The following is an 11,975-nucleotide window of genomic DNA, read 5'->3' on the forward strand; positions in this document are numbered from 1 at the left end:
TGGGTCATGCGTAATTATCCCGTGCGGCTGCCCAAGACGGCGTGACTTTTGTCACTGACTCTATGTTTCATCGATTGTTATTGGTACAATAAATTTGCCCATGTTGAGGTTCGCTTTTCCGTTGACGCCGCTCGCGCAAATGACGTATCATGCGCGCTTCACTCTTCACGATATATCACTTATCGCGCCAAGACCGCCAGACCCCCCTCACCAGCGAGACGCGCAAAGGGCCGCGACTGAAGGTTGGGCCGCTGCCTTCACTGCGCAAAAGGCTTTGTCCTGGTGAGCCTGCCTATTGCGTGTCCCTTCACCCACGCATACTTGCGTATCAGGCGCAAGAGACGACGTAGTGAGCGTCTCTGGCCGGTGTGGTCAAGCGAGATAATGTGACTGGGCGGTGTCTGAGTGAGTTGCCTCTTGGCGAAGGTTTTCCTCCCCCATGCCCACTGTTTTGGCGATAAAGTCAGGTAGCAACAGGGCCCGACGCCGCGCTGTCACCTAATAATATTGCAGCAACAATGAATCTAGTGCAGTCCCTTTCCCGTCCTTGCTTCACCTGTGCATTGGATCTGCCTTTCTCTTGCCTGAGTGGAACAAAGGGCAACAGCGCACGCTGCTGATCTCGCCTCCCCACCATCAACAAGCCCGCCGCCTTGAGCCAGACCGCCCGCTCAACAACAACTGATAACGAACGAGCAAAGTCTCCAGTCAGGTTAGCTTGGCTTCAGATCTCGGTGTGCAAATCCGGATCTCTCCTTCTCACATGCTTTTTCTCTCCCACCACACGTTGTTCCGAGACACTGTGCGACGAAGCAATTTCGCCTTGACGTCTTGGGTGGTCGCACAAATTCCGATTGACGTGCCTAATCCTTTTGGTGGCGCGCGCCTGGTTGCAACCTTTGATAAAGCAATCGCCCACCCACATTGAGACGACATCGAATTTATCCAAATTGCGATACTAACAGCCCTGCGGCCGTATTTCCACCTCGGGGCCGCGCGCGCAGAGCACTGCTGCCAGCCATGTCCAGCTTTTCGCGTTCCGTGAGGTCGCCCTCATACCTCACCTCGTGCGGCTCGTATCGCCGCCCAGCCATGCCAGGACGAACCATTTCCAACTCGTCCGAGCGGTCAATCACCTCGGACGACAATATCGAGGACCGCGCGCACTCGGGCCGCTCGACCCCAACGCCTGGGTACCAGCTGCGACGATATCCAACCTCGAACAGCATGCAGACGCATCAGTCATGGCATTCCAGCGCTTTGCAAGCCCCTATTCTGGTGGCCGAGTCGGCAGCAGCAAGCCGGGGTGAGTGATCTAATCTTCTTGGGTGTTACTTTGTTTGTCCGCGCCCAGACTTGTGCCCCTCCTCGCGCTTGGCACATCCTCGTATCCCTGTCGGATTGCTCATCACACGGGGGGCTACGCATCATTGGCGACTTGGCCTCTCGTACTGGCGCTGGATTGCATTCCAGAGACTTGCTGTTCATTCCAGAAGAAGACAAGAGAGGTTCGTCGGGGCCCGGGCCAATGCTGATGTCGAGAGCATCAAAGACAATCAATACTCTGTCCCCGCATTGGACCTTTGCTAGCCCCGATCAACCGGGATCATCGTGGGGTAGCACGACTTGATGGACGCCATGGCGCATGTCACAGGTGCGTTGGCCTATCACGGTCCAAGGCATCCCCTCCTCTTCCTCTCGCCAGTGCGGCCAGTCTCGTGCCTTTGCAACCCGGATCAACATCCCATTATTCCCTTAAATCTCCTAACAACCCGCCCTTTAGCGCCAAGTGTTCCTGGGAACCCACTTGAACCTCGGACTGACCTTTGTCTCGCCAGAAGCCTTCTCCCTCAACAACCACTCTTCTACCAACAGCCGTCCCATTGCAATCGATCTACCAGCAAAGACAAGGAAAATCAACTCGGCTCCCGTGTACACGCCTCCAGAACCTCTTTCCGCCAGAGGTGACTTACCTGGGTAAGCCTCTCCTCGTCCCGATTGACGTCAGACTCGATCACTGACCGCACCAGCGGCTACTTTCCTCTCCACGAAGACCCAGGACGCAGAGTTCATCAACCGCATCCCTTCCAAGCAGCTGGAACAGACCCTTCTCGCACCCTAGCTGCGAGCGAGCCACAACCAATCCATCATCAACACATCAATCCTTCCAAGATGAGCGCGACAGACATTCCAATCGCCTCCTACTTCCCCTCGGGATACCACGACAACCCGCTACCCATGGGAAAATACTATCCGTCCAACTACGAACGGTCAACGAGTCATACCAGAAGAAATTTGTCAGCAACACCGTCATCGCCAGCCGATGCTCGATCGCCCGGCTTTTCCGGCCTAGACGGCCCCACCAGCCCGTCGTCACCCTATCGCTCGTCGGGCTTGGAGCCGGAAGCCAGGCGCCAGCTACAACTCAAGCAGTACCAGCGCGATATGATGGCGCAGGCCACTCGGGCTGCGAGCGAGGTCACGAGCAGGAGCGCAGAAGGACAAGGAGCGGGAAAGGTCCAGCCGAACGCTCCTCGGTTCGGTACGCTCACCTCACCTGGCATTCCCACAGTAGAGATGCGGTTCGCGCCGCACAAGCCTACCTCGCCGCGCCTGCAACCTCTGGGTAGCCCAGGCCCTGTCACACCCATGGAGCTCGAGTCATCTGGGAGCAGCTACCTCGAAAAAGGCAAAGACCAGGGCCAGCGGACAAGCCAAGGTCTCGCACCGCCATCAAGCGCATTTCATTAGAGGCCAACGCAAAGCCATGATGGTGCTCGACCCCGATTGAGGGTCTGAGACAAATTGGACCCTCAATTGTGCCGGGCTGGAAGTTGGGAACTTGCTGCGCGGCATCCCTAGCGTCGGAAGGGCACGATGACGACATTGTTCGTTTCGCGGGGCCGCCAAAATCCCAGAGACACGGAGATACGAGATACTTTGCATCACCATGGCTTGGCATTGGAAATTTCTTTCACTCATTGTTCATCGAAGAGGCCTGGCATGCATGTGCAGGCCTCTTCCCGGAGTACAGGCATCGTTTTGGGGGCATCGGAACATGGCACAGCGTGTTGCATCATTTTGAGGGTACCTTACTGATACCTGGAAGACCTCTGCAACAGAGGCGTCACAGCATTCGCAATTACATTCATATTTATCAAGATCTGTGCTCGCAGCGCCGTGACATGACACTGAGGAACTCGTGCCAGCTTTGCCTTTTACTAATGCGACTCATATTGGGGCTCACTGCATGTACCACCGTACTCGCTCGACAAAGTTGCTGCCAGACCCACGTGATTTGGCGCACGGAAGGCGCACCCCACCACGTCGCGCGTCGACCTCTTTACGCGTCTCCCGCATGTTTAGGCACCAGCTGTGAGGTCTACGCGGCCACGAAAGAGAGAGACCAAGGGACGATGGCGATGGTTGCCCAGCATGTCGTATCCAGTCCACCGCCCAGTAGCTCCGACAACGACAACCTCCTCGATTGTCGAATACATCTGCCTCTACACACACGATCTTAAGCGCAAAACGAAACGATGGCAGGATGGCAAGCTCAAATTCCACGCCTTCAACAACCGGATAATGGTCTACGACGATCGAGGCGGCAACGTGGGCGACGCACATTTGTCCTCCTATCAGACCTTGGACGAGGGGGAGGAAATCAATCTCGATCGAGGCGGGGCCATTGTGCAGGTCTGTAAAAGGCTCGGGGCGGTGGAAGTTGACCTCGGGGAGCTGGTAGACAAACGAGCCCGCGAGGTCGAGAAGAGGAGGAAAGAAGCTGCGACAAAAGCGCCGGCTGCCTCAAGGGCCCCCCAGCAGACACCGGGGACTGAGCGATCAAGTGGTGCCAATGTGCACTTTCAGCTGCTTCAGCGGCCACTGGGCGAGATTATGCAAACACCTGGTCGCATCGGGCGAGCGAATATCCCGAAAGAATCACCGTTTGAGCAGAGACTACAACGCGAGCGAGAGGAAGCGCCGCCGGCGGCAAAGAGGAGGAGGAGAAGCCCGAGTCCACCGAGCAAATCGAGCCATGCGAGATCGCTGTTCGGCACATCTTTGACGCTTTCGGCACGGCCGGTTAGTACGTGGAGTGGTCGTAGACGCAGCCTTGCGGGCAAGACAAATAACGAGCCGGTCGAGATAGAGGATGACGAGGACGGCATTGCTGATGAGGCGCGCGAGAGATCGCGGCAAAAGGAAGTCCGGAAGCTTAAGGACCAACCAAGCGAACCCCCGGCACCCATTTCCCGAGAGCAAGGGGCAGCAAAGTCCTCGAAGTCGACCGAAGCGCAGCCACCCACGAAGGTGGTCGACGTTGATGGCTCTGCGGAGGCGCATGGCCAAGATCTTATACCGAAACCCAGGCGGAAAGCTCCGAAGCTCACACCTGCTATACCTAAGCCTGCTGCAGAGGAGAAGGAACCCAGCAAGCCTGCAGTCACAGTCAAAGAAAAGCATCAAGTTGCTGCGGGCCGGATTGAGGATCAGTCGGCGGAAGAGCAGCTCGCAAAACCCGATCCCCAGCCTCGGACTGAGCTTCGCATCAAGTCGAGGAAAAGAAGAGGCTTGCTCATGCTTTCTGATTACAACGATAATGCAAAGCCCCACGATCATCCCATAGACGAGGTCAAGGCCAAGACTCGTCCATCAGAGGTTAGAGATACCAACGCCTCACTGAAGACAGCTTCCAAATCGAATGAGGGCATAGAGGTCGAGGGGGTTGAGAATATTGAGGCAGCTGAAGAACTGCCCGCTGATCACCATACAGTAGACGTGGACGCCGTTGTCGATTCCGGCGACGCTGCAAGTCACTCATCCAATAAGATAAGGGAGGCCACGCCTGACGAAAATCATGGCGGCTTTGAGCAGTGGCTATCTAAGGCGCAGTCTGCAGAAGCCGAGGAAGAATCTGATGGAGATCAGGGACTCTCTTTCAGCCACAAGCCGATTGACAGAGACGTCACAGTGTCGCCCGTGAGAACGCCCACAGAACCCCAAGCTGGATCACCCCTACTTGTCCAGGCGCCCGACCCTGAGCCTCGGTCCCCGAACCACAAGACTCGCAATGATACCAGCAAAGACTGGCCAGCCAAGCGCAGAAATCCATACAGCATGGTGAGCGAGAGCGAAACCGACGCGCCAACTACGCGCAAGCGGCCACAGCGCTCAAAAACCAAAGTCACAGCCGAAGAAAGCAAGGCCAAGCCCTCTGACTTGCCGAGTGACGACTCCCAGACTGAGGATGACTGGGTGGGTCCGCCCCCTGCGCCTTTGCGAAGCAAACAATCGCGACCCAAGGAAGTCACACGAGGCAGCACAACGACGACCAAAGTCCGCGTCTCTCGCGTGAGCAAAAGCTCAAAAAGCAAGGAGCTCATTGGTTTCAAGTTGCCGGACAACTTGCACTCAATCCCGGATGCCTTGGCTTGTGCAGCTACCCGGATAGGATGCACCTCGAAGCAAACGAGTGTGCCACACAGCTTCAGTACGGCAGCAGACGCCCTCGCGGCAAAGGACACTGGCAAGGACCAGCCGGCTGCCGATTCTCATGGTGACGATTCTATTGATGCTGCCGATGGTGTCTCGGGCGACGACCCACCAAAGGCTGCAGGCACACTTCGTCTCGCTAATCCTGCGACGCGTGGTCGGAAAGCGGCCACGAAGAACGATGCGGTGGGCAGACCACCCCAGGTGCTGGTGCCTTATGAGCCCGTTGTCGCGGGTCCGCCGCCACGGTTACAAAGAGCTGCGAGGCCACCAGTGACCAAGATGAACACAGAAGCCGTGGCGTCTTCCACCTCCAAGACGATAGCTGGCGAAAGGCCAGGATTTTCGAAAGCGAATGGCGGAGCCTGGAGCCATCATGCCACGGACTTGCTAGGCATGGAGCGGCCAAAGGGTAGACAACGTGCATGAATGAGATGAGATATGAAACACTATTTGCTCGAATAGTCTGTGTGTGTTTTGCATGCGTGTGGGCGCAATGAATTTGTGGTGGTGCTGAGTTCATTTCAAGCATATGCGTTCCGTCCAAGTCGTGGACATCCGACACAAATGAGGTCAACGTTTACACCACCATATACTACCATGAATCGTCCGCAAGATGAGGCCGCGATTGAAAAATTGCTAGCTATTTAAAATGTAATACTTTACTTTCTCATCGGCTGGAAAGGCGCAGGGGCGAGAGCCTGGTCAGACAGCAAGGCTCATTCAAATCTTCCGGGTAAGCATTTTGGAATTTCCCCAGATGTGGATGGGTGTCGCTGGCAACAATGCCAGTGATCTGGACCCGACACTCCATGTTCTGTCCCTCATTGCTCAGAGGTTAGCAGAGTGCCGAATGGAGTCAGAATCTTGGCAAGAGTATATAAAGTCACCGTCCCCCGCTGGAACTTGTCCTAGAGTATCGTCGGCCAGGCGTCGTATGGCCACGAAGGTCGAGAGCAAGACCTCCTCGACTGCGGTAAAGCAGCAGTGTGATCCCCAGCGTTGGACCCAACGGGTATTCAGTACTTGTGATGCCCTCATGTCTGCCTAGGATACACAAGTATTGACTAACAGCTGTTGCTGGACAGACCTTTGGTGCTGCTTTACCACAGTTGACGCACCAGCTGAGATTCGGAACCTGGGGATGGCGGGGCCGTGTCTTTCGGCGTTGACTCACATTTGCATTTGACTAGGAATTGGCCAATCAAGGGACCTGTGGCTCTCGCCGAAGCTGGGGCTCTTCCCGTGCATCAAGAACCACAAAAGAGCCAATAGGAGCCCTGCAGTGGTGTCTGGTGTGGATATTGACGTGCTCTGATTGGCCGACTCGTCATACTTTGTCTGTGACGCTAGACCACTTTGAGCACGCCGAAAGACTCAACACTCCAAAAGTGCTGCGCCATCTCATGAGGCTTTCTCATCCATCAGCTGTCAGACAGTCAGACTTAAGGAAGAGTCATCCTGTCGCAACCTCAGGCCTGGCTTTCCCTCCTTTTCTCTCGCTTTCCACATCAATTGATCCCGATACGGAGAAACACATCAAAATCACCTCTTTGGTTCTCGACTGGAGCGTCGCAGCTCGGTCCCCCGCCTCATTAACACGACGTTCGCCTCGCGAGGCCAACGCGCAGCGTACGTTGCAGCACTAGATTCGCTGGAGGACGGCCCTCACTCACACGGTAGCAGGCGCCCACCTTGATCAAAATTCAGACGTTCAAAGAAAACAGACCATTCTCCACGTGCAACAACGAAATGACGTTCACGCATAATCTTCCCCAGGGCTTCACCGTCTTCCAGACGCAATTGGGCGCTCCTTTGCAGTTCATCCCCGCCCTCGGCACCCAGGAGCTCGACGACATGGTCAGCATGTACGTCCCCGGCAGCGCGCCTCTGAGCGACAAGCGCGCCACCATCTCCGTCGACTTCCTCGAGTATGCGCAGGTCACTGGACAGGCCTTCAAGTTCTACGTCGTCCCCGGCTACGTCGCTACCTCGCCTGCCGAGTCCCCCACCACCGCCTCGCTGTCGGCCTCCTCCATCAACGCCAGCCCCGTGACATCGAACTGGGACTGGAGCTCGGTGACCGGCGGTCCTTCGCGTCCCGCCGTCGCATCCCGCAAGGCGTCCAGCTCGGCCAGTTCGCGCCGCCCTGCCGCGACGACCAGCGACTTTTCGCACCTCCCTGGGATGAAGATCCTCACCAAGGACGGTCTGGATGTGACCAACGACGCGGCTCGCGGATCCAAGACCAAGGAGCAGCGCGACCACGCTCACCTGATGCGCGTCATCAAGGCTTGCGACAGCTGCCGACGCAAGAAGGTTCGTTGCGACCCCAGCCACAAGAAGCGCGCCGCCACGACCGCTTCGCCGTCGCAGCAGCCTGTCGTCTCGGGACGGGTCGCCAAGAAGGCTCGCATCAGCCAGGAGAAGACAGTTGCCCCCGCCGCAACAACCACGCCCTCGACCACCCCTTCGTCCGATATGCTGGCCGCATCATCATTCGACACTGAGCTGGACTGGGATGCCTTCCTCAACATTCCTGAGGCCGATGGCACCTTGGACATGACTGCTACTGGCGATGAGTTCTGGAACGACCTGAGTATTCCTCACCCCGGCGGCGAGGAAGGCTACAACTTCTTCCATAACCCTCAAGATGTGCTGTCACAATCCGTGTTTGGGCAAGACGCCTTTGCGACATCTACTACCAGCTCCTTGTCGGCACTGGGCGATTCGCTGTCCTCTATCCTCTCGACATCGAGTAGCGACCAGAGCCCCTCGCTCGACGTGGTGGAACAATGGTGGTCACCGGCATCGATAGAAGGTGATCTGGGCAGTAACGGCGAGTTACAGCTCGCGACCTCGCCCGGCCTCGCCGACGAGGAGACCTTCACCGCCCCTGCTCCCATGGCTGGGTCGTTGGTTAGTCTGAATGTGTGGTCACCCGACCCTGGCTGTGCACCACTGTCGTCACCACTGCCCGCGCCACTACCCGCACCATCGCAGACCATCCTGGGCGATAGCTCTGGCCGCTCCGGCGGCCTGTTGTATTACGCAGCTATGGCAATGATGAGTGCTACGAGCAGCAGCAGCAGCAGCAACAGGAAGCAGTTAAGGTCCCATGGCCGCGTGGCGCATGGCGCTTTGTCTGGGTCCCTGAAGACTAGCCTCGCTGCGGTCGTGCCGATTGTGGCAATGTCCTTTGTTGCAGCGACGTCTTGGTTGACCTAGTGCAGCCCGTCTGGCGATGCGTGGTGGTTCTTGAGCGTTAGCGGGATTTGAGCGTTCTTTGCATTTTGACAGCATTCTAATACAACAGCAGCCCGAGCAGTGGCTTGCTATTCTACCACACTACTATGAGTTACCAGTGCTTAATGTGTCCAATTATTTGTCTCCAAGTTACCTCTGTCGCCTTAAACCGTTGCCTTGTCGTGTAACCACAAGCCATGTTCGCTGGTCATGTGACCCCGCAAACGGCATCTTAGAATTTTCAACAAGAAAGTATTTTGCCATGATCCGCATCAAGTACATTGTCAAATACCACAATACTCCCGGCGGCAAAGAACAATTGATTGATGGGTTCGTAAGGCCTGAGCTATTGTCGCGCACGGCTGAATTTGCACCTGACCAGTGTTGGACGCACAGAGTCACAGCTGCTCACGGTACCACGTCAAAGAGACCAGAGGTGCAGCAGGCCGTCATTCCTTGCTGCCCACGTTGCATCTGGGCAGCAAACAGAGTCGCATTCTCTTTCTCTCAGTGTCTACTGCCAAACCTCGTCATCAATCAAGCCTTGTCTAGCGGAATTCCCCAGTATTTGCTGATACATCGATTGCGATATACGGTATTTGTCTACGGGTTGGACTCGAGTGGCCCGCTCGAGTTCTGGGCTGTCAAAGCGGGAGAAGCGTGAACGAGGCAAATAAGTCTGCGACCCATTGATTGTCGCGATTCCGAGGTTCAGGCCCCGGACTTGTTGCCGATTCCGTATCGCAGGCCATCAGGTACTGAATCTGGGGTTGAGTCTTTCCTCTCTCCGTAGCAGACGGCTTGCACAGCACGCTAGGGCTCAAACACCCGCTGCTGCGCTCTTGCAGCTTGTCAAGATGAAAACAATTTCGTTGGCAGGTGCCAAGCGGGCGGGCGAGGCAACCAACAAGGCTTTGCGCAAGCTCTTCGGCCGCCAGAATTCATCAAAGGAAGGAGCAGCTTCAGCTGAGGGGGAACAGTCCGGGTCAGAGCTCACCCAGGACTCACCTCAGCCTGACAAGCAACTCGTACGGGATCACAACGACGATACCGGTATCAGCAGCAGCGCCCAGCTGGCCAGGGACGTGAAACCAGACGAAACCGATGACACAATGAGGGTCAATCAGAAACCTCTTCCTCCCATCGCAACGCCCGACTTGCGGCAACTGCAGAACAAGATGGCGGCATCACAGCAGAAGCCTACGCCTGTTGGCAAGGAGAATCAACCACCTGCTGCTGCGTCTGTCGTCAGCAAAGAATCCCAACCACCCGCACAGCTCATTGAAGATCTCATCGATCACACCAAGCGCCTTGGAGTGACCGAGGTGCAACAGCCCGCCCTCGAAGAGTCCAAGCCCGAGGAACCAGCCCTTCGGCCGCTGACACCCGATGAGCTGCTGTCAGAAGAGGAGAGGGCGTACCGAGCGGATAGAAGGAAGCATCTCGTGTTCATCGAGGAGGCGCTCGATATGGTACGTAAAATCTGCCCACTCTTCTGGAAACATTGTCTAACACACCTAGGCCCGGCTCGCCCTCAGGATCAACGAGACGCCCGTAGGCTGCGTGCTTGTTCACAACGGTCGGATCATTGCCCGGGGCATGAACGCGACCAACGTAACCCGCAACGGCACACGACATGCGGAGCTCATGGCACTCAACGCGCTGCTCTCGAGGCCAGGCAAGACCGGTCCGCTCACGACATCACTGAAGCCCAAGGTCGAGCGCAACGACGAAGACAGCGACGACGGCACCTCGACAGCGGCCACACTGCATTACGAGGGTAACGAGGATGGAAAGAAGGGACACTTGTATCCCTATGGCCAGAAGGAGATTCCCGACGAGACCTTTGACCGGAGCATCATCAAGGAGTGCATACTGTATGTTACGGTCGAGCCGTGCGTCATGTGCGCGTCGCTGTTCAGGCAGCTGGGGATCAAGAAGGTGTTTTTTGGTGCCGTGAATGACAAGTTCGGCGGCACTGGTGGTGTGTTCAGCATTCATGCCAACTCGCTCCCCGTTAGAGAAGATGGGCAGACGGCAAGTGCGCACCCGGCACCACCTCCCATGCGTCTACCGGACGGCAAACAAGTACTGGGGCTGTCATTCCCACCTGGTGGTGGGGATGGCGGCAACGTCGAGCCAGGGTACGAGATTGAGGGCGGATGGGGACGCGACGAAGCCGTCGCGCTTTTGAGACGTTTCTATGTGCAGGAGAATGGGCGGGCCCCGGTCCCACGCAAGAAAGAGGGCCGTGCGGCACGTCTGGCAGCTATTGAGGGCGGCGAATTAGACGGTGCCTCCGTCAACTCAGGCTCTGGCGTTGGCGGCAATGGGACAATGGCTGATGAGGACGAGGACGAGCGTGTCTCCGGGTATGGTGTTTCTGGCAAGAATGGATCCATGGAGGACTTGAACTCGCCATCTGGTGATGGCACCGCCCTCGGAGACGCGAGCGCCGGCTGGAAGTAGAGTGTCTGCGCTTGAACTCGCTCAAGGGAGAAGTGGATGGGTTGTACGAATATGGTAGAGGCATAGACGTGGGCGAGGTAGAGACGCCGAGATGGGACCCAGGGACATCCATATCTTGAGCATTGTCAGATCTAATTGAAGCAACGGCCAACATCGGCGTATGTCCTTTCGTTATCAAATGGAGAGGAAGCCAATAATGTCAGTGTCGTTCATTCAGCCCATTTCGTGATCATCGACATCCATAAATGCATGCTGTTGAGCCGCACTCCTGCCTCAAGTCGTGAGTCCTGACCCCTGACCCACCCACACTTGTTCAGGTTGACTGGGCCGTTCTTCAGGCGGCTGCCTGATATCCAACGGCAAGAGCCGACAGTGACCGGCCGAGTAAACATTAGTCCTTCCTCAGTTTCCCAGAAGACTGGAGGCAGCGACGAAGGTAATCGAAGCTTCTACCGGACTGTTGTCTCCGAATTCAGGCTGGAATTGCAAGGGGTTCTGGAGTAGGTAGTACTGCCTACCGAGATAGTCGAGTGGCTGGAAGAAGCCATGTGTTGTCTTTGAACAGCTCAGTTCTCCACGAATAACCAATCGGTCAAGGGCAGGAAGACTCCTCTTAAACTGCTTAATGCCATGACTGATGAGTGTCCAGAGGGTATTCAAGTTTCTTTGGAATCGGAGATGTACTCCTGCCTCACATGGGTTGCCGAGAATATCGAACCTTGCCCTTGCCCAAAGGCTTGATGGCTGCAGTCCCATGTCATTGT

The 11,975-nt window shown here is 56.4% G+C and overlaps 4 protein-coding genes across 4 annotated transcripts; all 4 read left to right on the top strand.

Moving 5' to 3' along the window:
• Nucleotides 1-1,092: 1,092 nt before the first annotated feature.
• Nucleotides 1,093-2,751, top strand: F5Z01DRAFT_674322 (uncharacterized protein; the record flags this gene model as incomplete). The annotated part of the gene is made up of 3 exons (XM_046265027.1): nt 1,093-1,306; nt 1,839-1,977; nt 2,031-2,751. 3 exons carry the CDS (start codon nt 1,093-1,095, stop codon nt 2,749-2,751), a joined length of 1,074 nt encoding a protein of 357 aa, XP_046117925.1.
• A 603-nt stretch (nt 2,752-3,354) lies between these two features.
• On the top strand, nt 3,355-6,068 carry F5Z01DRAFT_655702 (uncharacterized protein). The gene has a single exon (XM_046263526.1). It carries the CDS (start codon nt 3,436-3,438, stop codon nt 5,923-5,925), a length of 2,490 nt encoding a protein of 829 aa, XP_046117926.1. The 5' UTR covers nt 3,355-3,435; the 3' UTR covers nt 5,926-6,068.
• An 806-nt stretch (nt 6,069-6,874) lies between these two features.
• Nucleotides 6,875-8,951, top strand: F5Z01DRAFT_111142 (uncharacterized protein). Its single transcript, XM_046257413.1, has 2 exons — nt 6,875-7,175; nt 7,224-8,951. The coding sequence occupies exon 2, from the start codon at nt 7,249-7,251 to the stop codon at nt 8,722-8,724; it is 1,476 nt and encodes a 491-aa protein (XP_046117927.1). The 5' UTR covers nt 6,875-7,175; nt 7,224-7,248; the 3' UTR covers nt 8,725-8,951.
• Nucleotides 8,952-9,503: 552 nt separating this feature from the next.
• On the top strand, nt 9,504-11,642 carry F5Z01DRAFT_111472 (uncharacterized protein). Its single transcript, XM_046257414.1, has 2 exons — nt 9,504-10,214; nt 10,264-11,642. Exons 1-2 carry the CDS (start codon nt 9,600-9,602, stop codon nt 11,209-11,211), a joined length of 1,563 nt encoding a protein of 520 aa, XP_046117928.1. The 5' UTR covers nt 9,504-9,599; the 3' UTR covers nt 11,212-11,642.
• Nucleotides 11,643-11,975: the final 333 nt, after the last annotated feature.

Source organism: Emericellopsis atlantica (genome assembly GCF_019669845.1).
Source record: "Emericellopsis atlantica unplaced genomic scaffold F5Z01scaffold_14, whole genome shotgun sequence".
NCBI classification, from domain to species: Eukaryota; Fungi; Ascomycota; class Sordariomycetes; order Hypocreales; family Bionectriaceae; genus Emericellopsis; species Emericellopsis atlantica.

What these genes read in the sequence shown, in the direction of transcription:
- F5Z01DRAFT_655702 (XM_046263526.1), top strand. Translation starts at nt 3,436, where the DNA reads ATGTCGTATCCAGTCCACCGCCCAGTAGCTCCGACAACGACAACCTCC.
- F5Z01DRAFT_111142 (XM_046257413.1), top strand. Translation starts at nt 7,249, where the DNA reads ATGACGTTCACGCATAATCTTCCCCAGGGCTTCACCGTCTTCCAGACG.
- F5Z01DRAFT_111472 (XM_046257414.1), top strand. Translation starts at nt 9,600, where the DNA reads ATGAAAACAATTTCGTTGGCAGGTGCCAAGCGGGCGGGCGAGGCAACC. An exon ending in TCGAGGAGGCGCTCGATATG is followed by an intron (nt 10,215 to 10,263) that starts GTACGTAAAATC and finishes TAACACACCTAG; the next exon opens with GCCCGGCTCGCCCTCAGGAT.